At 41.9% G+C, this 21,484-nt stretch overlaps 1 protein-coding gene across 1 annotated transcript in view; it reads left to right on the top strand.

The window, feature by feature from the left end:
- The first annotated feature begins 304 nt into the window (after window positions 1-304).
- LOC126474698 (uncharacterized) overlaps window positions 305-21,484 on the top strand; it is a 282,698-nt gene continuing 261,518 nt past the window's right edge. The window contains exon 1 of the mRNA XM_050102175.1: window positions 305-425. Within this exon, the coding sequence (XP_049958132.1) occupies window positions 305-425 (121 nt within the window). The remainder of the gene's footprint in view (window positions 426-21,484) is intronic.

Here is a 21,484-nt window from a genome sequence, read left to right on the forward strand (position 1 = left end):
TAATGTTTAAAATAAATTTTAATTTCGTCTTTTTATTTGCAAGAAAATACGTAAGTTTTATTTTTTTATGTTTGCCCAAAAAATATGGAGGTATTTCATTTTGACGGGGGTTTGACGGATGTTTGGGTGTTGGTTTGTCGGAAAAAATAATCACGTGTTGGCAACTTTGCTTTAAAATATGTTTTCTGTGAAGGACTGCGTTTATTTATTTGGAGCGAGATTTTCATTGTTGTGTTTACTAGACGGTGTCATTCGAAATGAAAACTTTTTGTGAACAATTTTAAGATTTAAAAACGAAGACATGATGAATAGGATTCAGAAATTACTATTCTCAGAATACAGTGAACTTGAAGAACTCGTTTTGTTAGAAAGCCCTTTCGCAGAAACCGAGAGGAACGGTAACGCCATACGTCAGGTTCAGTTAGGTACCGTATTCCAAACAACGTTATTTTAAACTTACATAAATGTAGCGTAACACTTAAGTGCGTAATGTGATTTGTTGATGCTTACAGATTTTGATTGTCCTCATGATAGACAGTAAGAATATTACGAAATGACAGATTTCGAGTGCATTATTCAGTAACAAATGAGATGTATATACAGGAAGCGGCTCTATTTACGGATTATAAAACGTGTCGACTTCGCATTTATAAACCCCTGCGTTCATTTTACCATTTACTGTAACTACTGGCCTGAGACAAAATCACGTAAACTATCTCCAGCCCATCACATTATCTGCACCAAATTTCACAGCTGTGATAACACACTCGAATTTGAATAGCGTTCACCAAGTGTCAGTCTTATACATTTCCATCCGAATTGTTCATCACGTACTATGACTCATTCCTCTACATTGTTAAAGCGCTGCACTTGCTCTCGTATTTTTGAAGACAATGATTCACATCCCCGTCTCCTATCTAGATTTTGCTTTTGGTGGGAACCGCCCCAGCATTTGCCTAAAGTAATTTAGGTAAAGCATGGAAAACATAAATCAGAATGGCTGGCTGAATACTGGAGCCTAGAAACCCCCAGGTGCGAAGCATCTGTTTAAAATAGTGCTACCTCATTCCATTTCTCCCCGGTGTATAATGCGAAAGTTATTTGGTAATGTAAAACGCTTGTGCTACACCGCTCATTCATTTCCTATTCCCAGTCGCAGCACACTATACGCATATATGTGTATATATACACATGTATGTTTCATAATGTAACGCTACACACTGTCATCAGATGTTAGGACCATAGTGACAATGTATGGCTTCCATTCTGTGTACTGCAACATCCCATTTGTTCCCCTGAAAAACAGAATCAGCATCACTCCATAAATGAGATGTTGAGGATAAGGTGGTACTGAAGCGCCAAAGAAACTGGTATAGGCATGCGTATTCAAATACAGCGACATGTAGACAGGCAGAATATAGCGCTACAGTCGGCAACATCTATATAAGACAACATGTGTCTGGTTCAGTTGTTAGATCGGTTACCGCTGCTACAACGGCAGGTTATCAGGATCATGCAAGTTTGAACGTGTAGTTATAATCGGCACACAAGTGATGAGACAGCACCTCCGAGGTAGTGATGAAGTGAGGATATGCCCGTTTGACCATTTTACAAGTGTACCCTTAATATGAGGAATCCGGTAAAACATCAAATCTCCTACATCACTGCAGCTAGAAAAAGATACTGCAAGAATAGGACCAGTGACAACTGAAGAGAATCGTTCAATGTGACAGAAGTGCAACGCTTCCACAGATTGCTGCAGGTTTCAAAGCTGGGCCATCAACAAGTGTCAGCACTTGAACTGTTCAATGAAATATCATTGATATGGACTTTCGGAGCCAAAGGACCACTCGTGTACGCTTGATGACTGCACGACACAAAGCTTTATGCTTTGCATGGTCCTGTCAACATCGACATTGGACTGTTGATGACTGGGAACACGTTGCCTGGTCAGATGTGTCTCATTTCAAATTGTATCTAGCGGATGGATGTTTATGGGTATGGAGACGACCTCATGAACCCATGGATCCTGCATGTCAGCAGTGGTCTGTGAAGCTGGTGGAGCCACTGTTGTGGTGTGGGGCATGTGCAGTTGGAGTGATATGGGATCCATGATACATCTCTGACAGGTGACATGTATGTAAGCAACTTATCTGATCACATGCATCCATTCATGTACATTGTGCATTCTGATGGAGTTGGACAATTCCAGCAGGACAATGTGACACCCCATCATGCAGAATCGCTACAGCGTGGCTCCAGGAACACTCTCCTGAGTATAACTCTTCCACTGGCCACCAAACTTCCCAGAGACAAACATTATTAAGCATGTCTGGGATACATTGCAACGTGCTGTTCAGAAGAGATTTCCACCGCCTTGTACTCTTATGGGTTTGTGAACAGCCCTGCAGGATTCATGGTGTCACTACCCTCCCAGACATTAGTCAAGTGCATGCCATGTCGTGTTGCGTTGCTTCTGCGTGCTCGTGGGGGCCTATAAGATGTTAGGCAGGTGTACCAGTTCCTTTAGCTCTTCTGTGTATTATACATTGCTTATCTCTGGGAACATGTTTTTCCAGAAAAGAAGGAAAAGACATAGCGTGAAAGTGTTACGTGAAATGGTAGATATTCAATTACCATTATTATTATTTATGTGTTTTACATTTTTTGCAAAATGACTACTCTGTATTATCTAAATAATCCTTCAGTGTAGCAACAGAATTTATGGCTAATGAGATACTTTCTATCTCCCTTTTTAAAATAAGTTTGTTTTAGTAATCTCTTGAATATCTATGTTGAATTTATTTTACAGTTTTATTCCTGGGTAGGAAATGCTGTTTTAAATTTTATGTTTATTGTGTTTTTTTGATAAATGTAAGTTCAAGCTGGCTGTTGTTTGTGCAGCAATTCTGAAAGCTATTTTAGATGTGCATATTGTACCTGATTGGTAATTGTACTGACATTGTGTCATTAAAATCCCCAGTGTTTTGAACAGATCTTTACAATGAGCTCTACTACTATTTTTGGTTATTATTCTTATAGTGCATTTCTGTAGTTTGAAAACTGTGTTCTTATTTTGTGTATTTGTTTCCGAGCAAAGAATGTTATTTTTCTGTGCATTTGTCCCCCAGAAAAGAATTATGTAGCCTAGCTAAAAACTGAATGTACATGCAAATAGTATTTAATGAAAAAACAATGAGTGTTGTACAGTGATGACAGGATTCTAAGAACATAACATGCTTATGAAAATCTAATGGTGTCAGCAGCTCTTCCTCTGCGTGCTGTGTTTGCAATTTGTTTTCGTTAGTCATAGCCAATTGGGTAATACTACACATTAGCCAGCGAGAATTGCTGGATCTAATGACTTGTTTTGGTGGAAGACATGACTAGATTACTTTTGTTTGTGACAAGATAGACAATTATTGGTCTGACTATTATGGATTATGAATTTGGGTACTGGTTTTGGTATGTATCTCTTGTATTGTATGTTTCTCATAATATGACAGGACTTCTTGAGATATTAGCCTATTTTGTATCCCAATGTTATAGTTTGATTGTGAGTTCGTGAAGCCAATGAATGTGGCTTGAGGAAAATTTGCTGTGGTAGCAGGCTGATCTATATCATAGCCCGAGGTCTAGGCTGGATTGAAATATTACCATCTGGATGTGAATTGGCAAAGCCCACTGATATGACTGGAGAAAACTGGCTATGGTGATGGATTGTTCTGTATTATACTCCAATGATTGTTTTGAAAAGATTGTTGAAGTGTTCCAATTTCTGCGGTGGTTCTTATTCAGAAACATAAGTGTACAGTTTAAATTTTACTGAATATTCTGTTTTATACCACAACAATCTGCACAATATGTTACATTATGCCATAATGTAATTTCATACACTACACATCATCACAATGTTTGTTGAACCATATTTTCTCATTGGTTCCACCACTTTATTCAATCATCCAACTCATTGGGGTTCATCACGCTCACTTCCCATAATTCACCACATGAACAGGTGCCAACTGCAGTATGCAATGGAAAAGCTGCCAACACCAGAAGTACCTTTTATCCCTTCTGTTTGCAAATGACTGTGTGTTAACACCATTTCAACACTGAATATTCATTCCTAGAACTTTTTGTGTTTATCATGCAGTCTATTGAGGTGCCATTTACTTTAACTGTGTTATTTCCCTCTTGAAACTGAAAGTCACAGAATTTGTTTCTTTATGTTCAGTGTCATTTTATTGCATACTGGCCAGTTGTATACTTCCTTGAGTGTTTAATAAGCATCCTCTGCTTGGAGTTCTCTTGTATTCTTAGTGGCTGTAATATTGCATTGTCAGAAAAGAACATTTTTTTCTCCCTGATTAACACTGCTGGGAAACTCAGTGATGTATATCTGGTACAATATTGGTCCTAAAATGGAATGACTGATTTCCTCCTGCATCCTTTCCCATTCCAAATTTGGTCGGCACCTCTGATGACTTTGTGTTGTCGACTTGAAACCCTGATCTTACATCTTTTAATCACACTATAAGTTAGATCACTGCAGCACAGACAGAAAATGCAATTATTTGCATCTGCCTCAGTGAGTCTGTGTTCTGGGTTATTTGTGACATCAGGGAATTGAAACCTGTATCTCTCAATTTATCATTTTTTTCGTTGGTGTCGGTTCATATCTGAGCTTTAACACTAGAACTGCATGATTTTTTTATATGCCACTACCAGTACCTAAAACCTTGACAGTGATCCATTGACAGCAGTGGTCTATGCTGTTTTCTATTTTAACACACCGTTAATTGAAGAAAAATATTTATTTGTGAAAAGAACATTGAAAGTGAACGAACAATGGAAACCCCAGGTAGAAATACCAACAATGTAGGGAAAGACAGATTGTTCCTTACCCTAAAGAAGATATATATAAAGATGCAGGCAGGCACAATTAAAAGACACTTACATAAAGCTTTTGGCTACAGCCTTCATCAGTAAAAGAGAGATGCACACCATTCATACTCACAAGCAAGCACACTTCATGCACACACGATCATCAGAATGCAACTATCACATGAGATGCAAACAGCAGTCTGGAGGGCCCAGGAAAGGGGAAGGGATAGTAGTGTATGAGTAGAGAGAGAGAGAGAGAGAGACGAACGCTGTCTGGTGGAGTGTGTAGGGACTAGAATGTCAACAGGCTTGACCTCAAAAGGTTGTGGAGCAGGGAGGTGGGGAAAAAAGGAGCAAAAAAGGAGAGGAGCAGGGAAAGACGGGTGGCCGCATTGGCAGAGGATTACAAATAAACAGAATGGGGAGGAGATCATAGGGCAGAGGGGGTGGAAACTGTTGGGCGGAGGGAGTGGGGGCAGTATATTACTGTAGGTTAAGGCTGGGATAATTATGGGAGCAGAGAGTGTGTTGCAAGGATAACTCCCACCTGCACAGTTTAGAACAGCTGGTGGTGGAGGGAAGTATCCAGATGGCTCGGGTAGTGAAACAGCCATTGAAATCAAGCTTGTTATGTTCAGCTGCATGCTGGGACACAGGATGGTCTACTTTGCTCTTGGCCACAACTTGGCGGTGGTTGTTCATCCTGGTGGACAGCTGGTTTGGTAGTCATACCAATACAAAAAGCTGTGCAATGATTGCAGCAGAGCTGGTAAATAACACTGTTGCTTTCACAGGTAACACAGATCCTGATGGAATAGAATAAACCTGTGACAGGTCTGGAATAGAAAGTGGGTGGATTGGGCAGGTTTTGCACCTAGGTGACATGTGACAGGGGGTTGGGATTGCGAGTGGCATAGGTGTGGACTAGCATGTTGCGGAGGTTTGGTGAACAACAGAACACCACTTTAGGAGAGATGGGAAGTATCTCAAGTAGGATGACCCTCTTTTCAGGGCATGATGATAGGTAATCAGAACCTTGGCAAAGGATGTGGTTCAGTTGTTCCAGTCCAGGGTGGTACTGGGAGATGAAGGGGACACTCCTCTGTGGTTGGTTCTTAGGGGTGGTGGGAGGATTAGGGGTGTGAGGAGAAATGGCATGGGGATCTGTCTGCAGACTAGATCTAGGGTTTAGTGCCTCTCTGTGAAGGTCTTGGAACAAGGAAGGTTTTGTCACTGCACATGTGCTGTCCCTGGGTGGTCAGGCTGTATGGGAGGGATTTTTTGGGCTGAAAGCTGTCAAAATGTAGTGGCTGGTGGGTTTCATGTAGCAGAAGTGCGGAAGGAGTCATCATAGAGGAGGAGGTCAACATCTAGGAAGGTGGCACACTGGGCTGAGGTGGACCACGTGAAGTGGATGAGAGAGAAGATGTTCAGGTTGTGAAAGAACAAAGATGGGGTGTCTTGGCCCTGAGTCCAGATCATGAAGATATCATCAATGGACCGAACCAGACCAGGAGCTTGGTGTTTTGGGAGGCAAGGAAGGTGTGCTCTAGATAGCCCATAAAAAGGTTGGCATAGGAGGATGCCATGCAGCTGCCCATGGCTGTGCCACAGATTTGTTCATATATTTTTCCTTCATTGGAGAAGTAGTTGTGGCTTAGGAAAAAGTTACTAAGGTATATGAGGGATGAGGTAGTGGGTTTGGAGTCTGAAGGACGTTCTGAAAGGTAATGCTCAATAGTAGTAAGACCATGTGCATGTGGGATGTTGGTGTTTAGAGAGGTAGCAACAACAGTGACAATTATGAATTCAGGAGGTAAAGGGGTGGGTAACTGTGCAGATGGGAGTTAACCTTACATAATTTTGTGCTCCCACAATTATCTTGGCCTCAACCTATGGTAACATACTGTCCCCACACCCTCCATCCAACAGTTTCCACCCCCTCTGTCCTGTCATCTCCTCCCCATTTTCATTTCTCCCCAGCCCCCACTCCTGTTTATTTGCCGCTCTCTGTCCACGTATCCGCCCATCTTTCCCCACTCCTTTTCTTTTTTTGCTCCTTTTTGCCCCACTTCCCTGCCCCACAACTTCCTGACACTGCACCTGTTAGTGTTCTAGTCCCTGGACAGTCCACCATGTAGCGTTCATCTCTCTCCTGACTTGTACGCTACTATCCCTTCCCCTTCCCCAGCCCCTCCAGATTGCTGTTTGCATCACATTGATAGTTGCATTCCAGACCGAGACGCTGGAGTTGGTCATCATGTGTGCATGTGTCCATGTCGGAGGACAGCTGGTCACGGGAAGCGATCGGCGGCGCGTGACCCAGGGGGGCGCCCGGCGGTTGCAGCGACACATCCACTGGGGGCGTCGCCTGCGGAAGAACAGGCGGTGGCGCGTCGCCATGGGCAAAATGGAAGGCAGCGTCGGTAACACCTGGGGATGAGGCGAGCCAGTAGATGGGTCGGCACCGTCGCTGAAAGCAGACGGGGAGCGGCAGAACCCGTGCGACGACAGAGGCACATCTGATTGAGATGCCGATGCACCTCACCAGAGGCCCCCAAAACCAGATACATAGCGCGGCCGAGGCAGCGAAGAATGCGCCCTTCGAGCCAACACCGTGAACCTCGATAGTTGCGATAGTATACAACGTCGCCTGGGGCAAAAGCAGGTGTCTGCCGCTGCACAGGAACCTGATGCGGCGGATGTAGCAAAGACATCAAGGTGCGATGAGGGCGACCGTGCAACAACTCAGCCGGCATGTATGAATGGTGTGTGTCTCTCTTTTACTGATGAAGCTTTATCTAAACATCTTTTAATTGAGTTTGTCTGCAACTTAATGTGTCGTCTTTATAGTAAGTAGCAATCTGTCTCTTCCTACATTGTTGAACATTGAAATTGAAGTCATACATTGTTTTCATATGTAGTTATCATTTTTACTTATTATTGGCTTAATTTGGGATCAGAACACTGTTGTTTTTCTGATAATTATGAGTCATCAGTGCAAACATGGTACTGCTGCTAGAATACATTCATACATTTTCCACACTCAGGTTTCATACAAGCGTCACAAAGTCTACTATATTCATTACCTGACAAAAAACTGAGGCAACCACAGGACATGATTGGATATCAATACAGCTTCATACATGCACACTCCATTGGCGAGAATCAGTGGCTTCTGGAATGGACACCTTCTGCAGTATCCTGATTCACAGGGCATTCAGATGTAACAGTGGTCCTATGTTAGACTGCATGGGAATCTGATGGCAGGAATACTCATCATCAAGGTTCTAGTTGACCATGTTTAAGACCACAAGAAAGGATTGCCATATTGTGCACTAAGCACATTGTAACCCCTTCACATCTGTCCCTGCCATCCAAGAACAAGTAATGGACTCCCTTCAGCATTATGTGTCATCCAGCACCAGTGCTCAAGAACTAGTGGCAGTTGAACAGTAGGCTTACCGTCCCATGCCTAGGCTGCTGTTAATGTTGTGACTTGGCAAGACAGCCAAGCCACTAGGAGGTGAAGCCGAAAGGTACGCGTTTAAGCTCACACAGGCTGGCGTGAGGTCTGGAACAGTTAAAGGATTTGAGTCTAGCAAATAAAGTATGTAGCTGTTGGAATACTTAACTTTAATCCATAATTGGTGAACATCGGTCTGATGGTACATGCATCACAAGATAAATAGCAATTGATAATGGCGCCTTGCTAGGTCGTAGCAAATGACGTAGCTGAAGGCTATGCTAACTATCATCTCCGCAAATGAGAGCGTAATTTGTCAGTGAACCATCGCTAGCAAAGTCGGCTGTACAACTGGGGTGAGTGCTAGGACATCTCTCTAGACCTGCCGTGTGGCAGCGCTCGATCTGCAATCACTGATAGTGGCGACACGCGAGTCCGACGTATACTAACGGACCGCGGCCGATTTAAAGGCTACCACCTAGCAAGTGTGGTGTCTGGCGGTGACACCACATTCCTCTCCCGCAAATCGGCGTACGGTTGTGTTATAAGGCTTCCGCCCACCGTGGGGAGGACCCCATGTTGACGTATGCGACGAGGTGGGGAGCCTAACAACAGGCGAGGCTGTGCCACCCGCATTCGGTCCGAGGGGAGCTAGGAAACGCCTGAAAACCTAGTCCAGGGTGCACGCCAACATGCGGTGTATGCACCCGTAAAGAGACAGGAGGGGCTGAAGGGCCGACCTCCATCGGGTCGGGGCACCCGACGGGCGAAGACGCCATGTGGTCCGGAGCGGGTAAGAAGTCCATGTCGGAGGGCAGCTGGTCATGGGAAGCGATCGGCGGCGCGTGACCCAGGGGGGCGCCCGGCGGTTGCAGCGACGCATCCACTGGGGGCGTAGCCTGCGGAAGAACAGGCGGCGGCGCGTCGCCATGGGGCAAAATGGAAGGCAGCGTCGGTAACACCTGGGGATGAGGCGAGCCAGTAGACGGGTCGGCACCGTCGCTGAAAGCAGACGGGGAGTGGCAGAACCCGTGCGACGACAGAGGCACATCTGATTGAGATGCCGACGCACCTCACCAGAGGCCCCCAAAACCAGATACATAGCGCGGCCGAGGCAGCGAAGAATGCGCCCTTCGAGCCAACGCCGTGAACCTCGATAGTTGCGATAGTATACAACGTCGCCTGGGGCAAAAGCAGGTATCTGCCGCTGCACAGGAACCTGATGCGGCGGATGTAGCAAAGACATCAAGGTGCGATGAGGGCAACCGTGCAACAACTCAGCCGGCGAGCGACCATCTCGGGGCTGAGAGCGATACGAGGACAAAAAGAGCAATAACGCGTCCTCCCGAGAATGCAACTCTTTCAGCTTCAACATCTGTGACTTGAAAGTCCTGACCAAACGTTCAGCGGCACCGTTTGACTGTGGCGAAAACGGCGCGGATGCCAGATGTTGAATACCATTGGCCTTGCAGAATGACGGAAATTCTGCAGACATGAATTGTGGGCCATTGGCGGAAACAATAGTCTGTGGAAGACCTTCAATGCAAAAGATAGCAGATAACGCTTGAATGGTGGCAGATGACGTCGTGGAAGACATCCGGACAACAAAAGGAAAATTACTGAATGAATCTACCACAACCAACCATCGAGCATTCCAGAATGGACCAGCGAAATCGATGTGTAAGCGTTGCCAAGGGGAAGTGGCTTTTGGCCATGCAAAGAATTTCCGCGGCGGTGCGGATTGTTGTTCGGCAGACGCCATGCAAGAAGAGCACATATTCGTAATCGCAGCATCGATTCCGAACCAAGTACAGTGCGGACGAGCAAGTTGTTCCGTTCGCACTATCCCCCAATGTCCTTGGTGGAGTAGCCGTAAGACAGAGGACTGTAACGAACGTGGAACCACGACCCTGGACTGATCATTATCAGAACGCAACAGCAAAACACCACGTCGTACAAAAAGTCTCTCCTTGTGAGCAAAAAATCGGCGAACCAACGGATCCTCGATCCGTGACTTTGACAAGGGCCATTGCGTAGCAACAAAACGCAGAACAGTAGCAAGGACAGGGTCAGCAGCTGTGGCTGTAGCTACACGACGAAAATCAATGGGAAACAATTCGACCACGTCATCGGTTTCCGCATCAATGAACATGCAAGCAAGTTCGGAGGAATCGAATGCTCTATCCTCAGCAACAGGCAAACGGGACAACGCATCGGCGTTTCCATGCTTAACAGTGGACCGATACAAGATATCGCAGCTATACTGTGAGAGGAAAATAGACCAGCGAATGAATTTCTGCGCTGTACGTGGAGGTACAGGCTTAAACTTTGTAACACCAAATACGAGAGCCAAAGCTTTTTTCTCGATCTATGAATAATTTCTTTGTGCAGACGAGAGCAATTTGGACGCAAAGGCAATAGGGCGATCGTGCGATCCATCTTTGTGCGCAAGCACAGCACCGATCCTGAAATCCGATGCATCTACCATCAACAAAAGGAGTTTCTGGGGATCGAATGGCATAAGGCAAGTATTGGAAAGCAACGCCGATTTCAATTGGCAAAAGGCGCGTTCGCATTCCGTCGTCCAGACGAACGGAACAACTTTACGGCGTAAGCGATGAAGCGAAGCTGAAATGGAAGAGGCGTGGTGCACATAGCGATGATAATAATTGATTTTTCCCAGCACACTCTGTAGCTGCTTCAACTTCTGCGGCGAAGGCAAGTCTTGTATGGCACGGAGGTGCTCTGGACTGGGATGTATGCCTTGGGCATTGAGTACATGGCCCAGATAGGGTAAGTCACGAGCAAAAAACACACACTTGTCCTTCCGCAAGCGAAGACCATTTTGTCGCAAGACCTGAAATAATGTTCTGAGATTGGCTAAATTTTCTTCTTCCGACTTTCCGGAGATCACAATATCGTCCAGATAGGTTGCTGCAGTAGGGACCGATGCACAAACAGTTTGTAGATATTGCTGAAACAATGCAGGGGCGGATGCATGCCCGAAGGCAGTCATTTGAAGCGATACAAACCAAGATGCGTGTTAACCACCAAAACGCGCTGGGATTCTTCGTCCACCGGTATTTGCAAGTACGCATCTGCTAGGTCCAGCTTCGAAAAATATTTACCCGGGCACAGTTTGTCAAAAAGATCTTCCGGGCGAGGTAAAGGAAAACTTGTAATCACTAGTTGTGGATTCACCGTTGCCTTGAAGTCCACGCAAAGTGTCAATTTTCCGGAAGGTTTTGGCAAAATTACTAAGGGTGATGCCCAGAGAGAAGCCGGCACACGTTCAATTACACCCTGTGATTCCAAATCGTGTAATGTTCTTGCGACCTCATTATGCAATGCGTGGGGAACATTGCGCGCTCTGAAAAATTTCGGTTGCGCGTTGACTTTCAGTTCCAAATGTGCTTTATAGTTCTTAGCACATCCAAGGCCCGGTACAAAAATGTCTGCAAACTCTTCACATAGATGAGAAACACTGTCTGAAGGCACAGTATGGTTCACTGATAGGACCTGATTGACTATAGACAAGTTAACATCGCCATCCAGAGTGCTGCATCTGGAGGGGTGCCATGACCAGGAAGCACAGACTGGTGAAAAATGTCACTTTATGTTAAGTAACTCAACTACTCTTCACTATCCCAGATGACAATCGTAAGTGAACATGGTAACGGCTTGGGGGGACATCCCAGTCTTCTAATGTTTTGGAGAGGCACAGCAGTGTTACTATTGGCATCATGAGTGTGGGGAGCCATTGGATTTGACTGGAGGTGATCTAGGGAACTCTGACAGCACAACAGTATGTGACAAACTTCCTGCATCCTCCTGTCTCTTGCTAGAGTACTGTGGTGCCATTTTTCAACAGGACAGTCGTCATGTGCCCACATTACATGTCTATGAACTGTCTGTGTGTTGCTGAGTTAGTCTGATGGGCAGCAAGATCCTCAGCTTTGTCCATGATAGATCATGTGTGAGACCAGCTCAGATGTCAACCCTGTCCCACTGCTAGTATCCAGGATATCAAGGACCAGTTACAACAGTTATGAACCAGCTTGTCTCAGGAGAATATTAGTGGCTTTATGACATCCTTCCCTACCGAATCAGTTCATGTATCCATTCCAGAGTGGGCACAACATCTTACAGACAAGAGGGCTCTTACTGTCAAGTTCTTTGTACATTTCACTCAATTTTGTAATCATAGAAATAACATCAAATACCCTCTCAACCAGTGAAGTTTCATTTTACTTCCTCCTCCTCTTCTGGGAGCTTCACTTTTTTTGTCAGGCCGTGTAGTATGTCACTCATCTTGTTCTTGCATTTTAAACTCTGCACTTCCATCAACCTTTCTTACTTGCGGGTTCCTCTTCTTAATTTAACCCACTGTTGATACGTTTTGTCATTAAAAGTTACTGTTGGTGCGCCCCCCTTCTCCTTGAATGTTTCATAGTTTATGTAGCGTATATGTACATAATATGCATTAAAATAATAATGAGATATGTGCCCATTATCTAATATTGGTTTTCTGGGTTTATTGTGTAGTTTTTCTTTTTATGAAAAAAAGCATGTTAAATATGGAGAAGTGAATTAAACACAGTGTGGGTGTAATTGTTAGGCTATGCTACGGATCATTCTATTATCACTATTTTTATTATGCATTCCCAGACCTTCACCTTCCAAATAAGCTAAACCTTCAGCTATGCTGTAGATCAGTCTGACACCACATGCTAGCCCAATATTATGCTAGATTTTCTGGAAGAGCTTTTGAATCAAATCTACTTTCTACACTTGAAGGAAGTGCTCTAGTAATGAGATTCTTTTTTTTTATTTTTCTTGCCTGGTAAATCGAACATGTTGTGCCCTAAGTTCATGACAAAGTATTCAGATTGGGTTTAATTCACTAGTCCTAACTTTGCCTTGTATGCAAATCTGTTGAAAAGATATTTGGTGCTTGCACCCATTGCTAGCAAAAATTTGATGTCAAATTTGTCTGGCTTACCATTGCATAACTCTGCATCTTCCTTGGTGGGAAAGAGTCATCAATGATGATGTCTTGGACTGTAAAGCAATGACCAGTTTTAATGAAACAATTGCAGACCTATGGAATCAAAGCAGATGTGTCTGTTTTGAGTGTCACTGACCTATGTCCCTTGATTTCAATGCACAACATTTCCATAGTGTTTCTGTGTCAATCTCTTGACACTGTACCATGAAAGAATTGTACACTCCAGTTTTTTAATACAAGCTATAAACTTCTGTTTCATTGGCACAAAAAGCCATGCACATACCAAACAACAAAGAATGGATCTAGCTCTGAAAGGAAAACACATCAACCTGTTGTGCCCTTTTTGCCACTGGGCTTCTGATATCTACCTCTTCATCTCTGTCTTCCTCCACTGTACAGAATATCATACCTTCCTGAATTGTATACCTGTTTCAATTGAGGAGTTTGTCTTACTGAGCTGTAACAGTCATTGATGTAACCCTCCTGACACATTAACTCTTCTTGCACTTGATACAATACTGTCTGCAATATCACCATCACCACTAGTTTCTACTTGTATTTCAGTTTCACTTGCTTTAGACTCATGCTCTGAAACTCCTAGCAAATACTGTAAATATTGCATTAGGCCTACTTTCTTCTCTGACAACTCATGAGCCATTCAGATATAGAGATACGCAGTAATCAGCTCAGAAAACTCGGCATACATTGTACATCACATCACAGTCTTGTGCAATCCAACAAAGTACTTGTAGTACTCTTTAGCAACATAGGTGCATAAAGAAATTTAAGCAGTGAGAAGGACTGCTGCCAAATTTCTAGGTATAAGTTAGAAATAAATCCTTGGATGTAGCTATGGGTCTGTAATTTCTACAGTGCAGTCTTTGTTAAAAAGTAATAAAAGTCACAAAATTTCAAAGTTTTATTTAAAAAGAATGTAGTCTTTATAGACAGACAAAATTTCAGACCAATCAGTTTCACAACTTCCACAGTTCTAGTTTTAAAGGAAGTTCTCTGCAATGGCTGTTGCGGATGCCTGTTGGGTGGCTTGTTCAGTGTTGGTACACTTAAAAGTTCAGTGATCTGTATCAGTTTTTTACATAGATAACAGACTAATGATTGTGTTTACAGTGTGCAAGATATCTTCACATCAAAAGTGTACTTAGATATGTGCAAGTCTTGTGAAATACCTCTGACATAGAGACTGAGCTTCTGACTCAAACCATCAAAACCATTCACATTCATTCAGTCTTCTCCGGTGACATATTCCAACTATTTATGTCTGTATTACAATGACACATTGTCATTACACTTGAATACCATCCAGTACTTATCCTGTGCTCACACAGAGTGCATTTTGAAGGTTTTCACTATTTTAAGCTGTTCAGAACTCACCATACTAGCCCAGTGTTGACAACCTTGCCATATGTGTGGATTGTGTATTGGATATCACCATGGACAGCTTGTACTTCACTGTTCAACTTGGTCAATTTGTACTTTGCTGTTGACAGACTTTATTGTGTTTAAGGATGGCACTTGTAAGTTCTCCTGTGAAGCCACTATCACCAGGCAGGTATGAACTCTGAACATAAGGTTCACGTTTTCCAGCTAATCAATCAGCACTTAGAAGTTGTAGACTCAAACCTGAGAACTGCATGGGAGGGGGGCTCAAATTCTCATAACTGTTCTGACAAGTTGAGGGAGTGTTGGGAAGTATATCTCCATTTTTCCATATGGTTATGTCAGGCAAGTGATATTCAAGACCCTATTCATCAAAGCACATTATTACTACTCTCTATTATTGTACAAATTAATACAAAAACTACAGCCCTTCACAGACCTTAGTAGTTTGTAGTTATCAGATATCAACAATTTCCTGTCCAAACAGTATGGTAACCAAATGTGTGTAGTATCTGCTCATCTATGATTTAACTAGTCTTACTCATCTTGGGTAGTTGTTTTTCCAGGAATTAGCTGACAGTGCAACTACAAATGTCAGGCTTATGAAGTATCACATGCTTAGTCTCTTATCTGATATGTATTAGTATGTGTCTGGCAGTAGATCATGGAGGGCATGAAAAAGCTCAAAGAAATCAGATCCCAGTCTTGGTGATGCTCTAAAAGTCACTCAGTCAGGAGAGATAGATTGGGCTGTACAAAGAACATTTGGCAGCAATGTTGGAGTAGCTAGTATTCAACAATGTTTTATTCAGTAATCAACAGATGATGGCAGTTCAGCAATAAGTAGTAACATTTTGTAGTTACTGATCAATTAACAAAGAAGTAGTTAGTGCAAGAACTGCCTCAACATCTATAGGTGCTCCCAAGAAAAGAGCATGCATAATATAGTTGATTCAGGTCAGCAGATACAGCTTCAATTGTGCACCCTTCCTCCATGATGCTGAAAACAGACCCATTCAGAGTAAATAATGTAGTACTGCATCACACAAGTAGTGTACGGACTGTCATAATAGCTTAGCCATATATATTGCTCACTGTGGAACACATTATGCTATGCTTCAGCATGGGTGTTCACATGGTTGCTTTCTGTATGAACCAATACTGTGCAGCAACGTGTGAATACCACATGCCAGTTCAAAACACCAAACCAATATCCAGCACCATCTATGTAACTCTCAGTCAGTTAATCGTTACACTGGACATCAGCACCAACAAAGTGGAGTTTCATGTTAACACAGACACGGCAGTGTTGCTTATCAAAATGGACACCTACTGGTGCCCTGGCTCTTGATAACTCCAGCCAGCACAGGGGCTGGTGGTTTCATACACTCAAAGGCTAAATTATGATACAAACTGTGAAATAATCAGTGTGTCTCAGTGTGCTTTGAAGTTTGTCACTTGACATTGTAGAAACTCTTAGTTTGTTGAGTTATGCTGGCTGTGCTTTGGATATTTGGTGAGTTTACCAACAACATGATAGTAGAGGTGTGTGGTTGGTAAATTTTTCATAAAGTACGACGTTGTTATGGATTTTGATAACAAGTCGATGTTATAGACGTGCCAATGATGAGACAATGGCAGACACAGTTTGATGAGTTATGCTGGCTGTGCTTTGGATATTTGATGAGTTTACCAACAACATAATAGCAGAGGTGGGTGGCTGGTAAATTTTTCATAAAGTATAATGTTGTTATGGATTTTGATAATAAGTCAATGTTATAGACAAGCCAATGATCAGACAATGGCAGACAAAAGAGAACAGACTGAAAAACTCTTTAGTGAAGAAAATTGAGGAACCTGCAGAATGAGAACTATTTTAGAATTTAACAATATTTTTTATATTGTCAGTGGTAAATTCATTAAACTGCTAATTCTTTCAGTTGACAATAAGACTTCTCGTTGGGGAAAGCAAGACTACCAAAGAGATTTGGGATAAGTTGCATAATATTTATGATACTGACTCAACTGAAAACATTAATCTGCTTAGATTCTAATTTCATAATATTGTGTGGGAAGCATCTGGTGTTATACAAAGCCATCTAGTCATATTTGATGAAATATAAACTTAAATTTCTTTCTTAGACAAGCAATCAATGACAGTGATCTTTGTGCATGATTTTTGCAACCTTTGCCCAAAGAGTTCAATTGCATTTGTATTATGTGGAATGATATACCTGGTGAAGGGAAAATATGGAGTAAATTACAAAAATGGTGTACAATGAAACAGTATATGAAAAATGTCGCATTATAAAAGGAATGACAATGGGAAAAGCTTTTCAGGTGGCAAAGTAGGTCACTTATCAAAACAATGTAACACAGGTTTTGTTTGCTTTAGGAGTGGCCGAGCGGTGGAACCGCGCGACCGCTACGGTCGCAGGTTCGAATCCTGCCTCTGGCATGGATGTGTGTGATGTCCTTAAGTTAGTTAGGTTTAAGTAGTTCTAAGTTCTAGGGGACTGATGACCTCAGATGTTAAGTCCCATAGTGCTCAGAGCCATTTTGTTTGCTTTAGATGCAGAAAAAAGGATCGTCAATCAAATGAGTCTCCTAGAATAGATGAAAGAAAAGACTACTATATCTCAACTTGTGTGACATCAGTGGGAAGTTCAAGAATTGTAGCCACAAAGATGCTTCAAAAATTGAGAAGAAAGTTTTTATGGTGAGATGCAAAGTTTTTCTCTTAATATAAACAAACAGGACTGTAATAAGTGATGTATTTGACAGTGTTGTAACAAATCAACATGACTAGTATATCATGTATGAGCTATTTGAAACTCCAAGAAAGAAAGATAGATCCAAATACAGTCAACAAATTGAAACATTTGGTATAAGTCAAATTGATGTACAGGTAGTCAATGGACAGAGCGATATTTTGAAGATGTTTGATTTATCCTGATGTCTAGAAAGCTGCAATGGAATATATCAAATAATGGAAAAATGTGGCAAATTGTGGGTATTTTTAAAAAACTGTATTGCTGTAGCTGCATCCAGTGGAAAAACTGTGCTTTGTTGTTAGCTGGGGAAGGTCAAGAAAAGTCTTGTGTTATTGCTGAAACTAATGATGCCTTACAGAGAAGGCATGAAAATCTGAGTCATTGAAATATATGCAACGCACTAAAGTTTTTGAAGAATAATTTTTTGAAAATAATGATTGACAGCAGCTTTCATGAGGGGTACTTGTACAGTAAACGTAAGCAGTTGGCATTCGATGAAAGAGTGGAAAACCCACAGAACATGGAGAATTAGGTTATGCAGAGGTTTATGCACCAATGGAAGGAAATGATTAGGAGGCTGATTCATATTTCATTGGATGATTTTTCCAGTTCCAAGATAATGTACCTTTAGTGACACAAAGATGAAATTAATGAAAAGTTACCACTGTTTATTAAAATGTGAAATGCTTAAGTCAAAGTTACTGTGAAATAATTATGTACAGATGGTGGCTAGAAGTTCTATAATAAAGAGTCATTTGAAATGAAACATTCAATTAGTGCGCCATATACTCGTCAGCCGAATGAATGTGCTGAGTAGGAAAATATAACCCTATATGAGATGGCACATTCTTCGCTCTGCTCTTCTGAACACTGTGGTCTTGCACAACATTGACACCATGCTAGGCATTCTATGTGATGTCCCCACCAATCCACAGCCATGTTGTAGACAACACCCTCTGTTGCACATGTGAGTAGTGCCACCACCAAGCCGGCTTAAGAAGGTGTCGCACCAAAGCCAGACATGCTAATTGTGAAGTTCACTTGGAGCCTTAACAGCATTAGTAGTTTGCCTCTCTGTCATTGTGATTGTTTATGGCAAACATGCCTGTGTAATAGACTAGTGTGGAATACTATTTGGATTTGCAGAAGAAAGTTAAGTAAATGATGTTACATATATATTATGTGTCCTGATGATTATTTTGCTCTCTGCCTCAGCATCCACTAGTCCTTCGCATCCACAAATGGACTAACCCAACAACCACCTACCAGAAGTATTGCAGGGTGAGGCACTTCTGGTTGCAACATACACTCTGAATTGAACTAGTCACACAAAAAATTGAAGGTGAAACTCCAGTTAGATTTATGAAGAAGGCATGTCATTTTGATAATTTGCTGATATTTACAAAGGACTGCTCTCCACGGATTCTCATGCAAAAACCAAAGAAGTTTGATGCTAAATCTTCAAAAGTGTATGTGATTGATTATGATGATTGTGGGTATGATGTTCATTTTCCTGAAAAAGCATATGTCTGTATGCAGAGAAGTAAAATTCAAGTGCATACAATTACAGAAACCACTCACTCAAGAGTCTACAAGTATTGTTGATATGTCAGATGTAGATGAAAAAGGAAGATGTTACAGAAACTGAACATAAAGATGTTGATTTTGAAGAGAATAGTCAATGCAATTTTATGAATCAAGATGTAGTTACAAGCAGCAAAAAGATTGATAACCATTTTTATGTCAAGGGACAAGTTGAGAGCAACTTGGAAGCAAAAAAATGAAGAAAAAGGAGGTTATAATTTATAACAGCAAAATTTGAAGAACCAGCAAGTTATTGTGAAGATTCAGTCCACTAACAAAGAATGATACTTCTTTGTAAGACACCAAGGAATTGTAGAGAAGCAGTGCAGAGAGAAAATTCTGAATAATGGAAGACGAAATGGAAGAAGAAATCAAATCTCCGAAGGAAAATAAAACATGGAAACTAATTTACACAATTAAGACAAATAAGGTGATTGAAAATTGATGGGTTTTTGCTGCAGACTGCAAATTCAGGTAATGTGTTTCAATATGGGACCCACTTGGTCACAAAAGAATACATTCAACGATTTGAAATAAATTATGTTGACACATTTATCCCAGTACAAAGATTTGAGATGGTAAGAGTCCTGTTAAATGTTGCAGAACTTGGCTGGTTTATAAGACAAATTGATGTAAGGACAGTGATTCTCCATGGTGAGAAAGATTTACATGTGTCAACCAGAGGATTATGATGATAGCACAGGATGTGTATGCAAATTTCTGGAGAGTCTGTGTGGTGCAAAGCAAGCCTGAAAATGCTGGTATGAATATCTTGTTAAATTTCTTAGTGGATGTAATTTGCAGGAGAGCTGTTCAGATCCAAGTGCATTCTGTGGTGAGGGGCTGGTACTGCTGTTTTGTATTGATGCTGGATTGATTGTGGGCTCTACTGATGCAACTACTACAGTTGGTTCAACATTTTTGGATTACTGTCAAGGGTGTAGGTTGCTTTCTAGGCTTACAAATCAATAACTTTGATGTAGGAGGAGAGAGTTTTGGAGAGGTGTGGAGTGATGGATACAAAACCATTGTGTATACCAATTGAACTAGGATGGACACTGTATGGCATTAAGTTTCAGAAGCATGATGACTGTGCTTATAGTTATGTGAATCATTGTGGGGAAAAAGCACACAAGACCATCAACAAGTGGCATTCTGTTTTAAGTATCAATTATGTGAAAAAGTAAATTATAGCTCTGTCTTCAAAGGAGGCCAAGTATGTGGCTGCAAATGAAGCTTTCAAATCACTTGTGTGGCTGCAAATTTACAGGTGATGGAGGAAACTGTTGGTATTGTGTCTACTTCATATATGGGTAAAACATTGCAGGAGAGACTGGAAGTATCTATGTTTTTCAATGTTTTATTTATTTATTTATTTTTATTTACATGTCAAGTTCTGTAGGACCAAATTGAGGAGCAAATCTCCAAGGTCATGGAACGTGTCAGTACATGAACTTACAACATAAAAGTAATAACAGATAAAAATAAATGTTCATGAACCTGCAAGAAAATCAGTTCATAAGTTTAAGCAAACGCTATCAGCTATACAATGAGAATCAGCTTAATTTTTCAAGGAATTCCTTGACAGAATAGAAGGACATGAGGAAACTCTTCAGTTTCAATTTGAAAGCGCGTGGATTACTGCTAAGATTTTTGAATTCGAGTGGCAGCTTATTGAAAATGGATGCAGAAGAAAAGTAGACTAATTGACGTGTCAAAGTATCACTCACTTTCGATACCGTTCGAATAGCGAAAATGGCAGTATTAAGTCTTTGAACAAGATCCTGAACATGGGCTTTCCACAACAGCTTACTATCTATCTGAACACCTAGGAGTTTGAATTGTTCAGTTTCACTAATCATATGCCCGTTCTGTGAGATTAAAACGTCAGGTTTTGTTGAATTGTGTGTTAGGAACTGTGAAAACTGAGTCTTGCTGTGATTTAACGTTAGTTTATTTTCTACAAGCCATGAACTGAGGTCATGTACTGCACTACTTGAAACCGAGTCAATGTTGCACACAACATCCTTTACTACCAAGCTAGTGTCATCAGCAAACAGAAATATTTTAGAGTTACCCATAATACTAGAGGGCATATCATTTATACACTCCTGGAAATTGAAATAAGAACACCGTGAATTCATTGTCCCAGGAAGGGGAAACTTTATTGACACATTCTTGGGGTCAGAAACATCACATGATCACACTGACAGAACCACAGGCACATAGACACAGGCAACAGAGCATGCACAATGTCGGCACTAGTACAGTGTATATCCACCTTTCGCAGCAATGCAGGCTGCTATTCTCCCATGGAGACGATCGTAGAGATGCTGGATGTAGTCCTGTGGAACGGCTTGCCATGCCATT

This window comes from Schistocerca serialis, chromosome 4 (assembly GCF_023864345.2).
Source record: "Schistocerca serialis cubense isolate TAMUIC-IGC-003099 chromosome 4, iqSchSeri2.2, whole genome shotgun sequence".
Classification (NCBI taxonomy): domain Eukaryota; kingdom Metazoa; phylum Arthropoda; class Insecta; order Orthoptera; family Acrididae; genus Schistocerca; species Schistocerca serialis.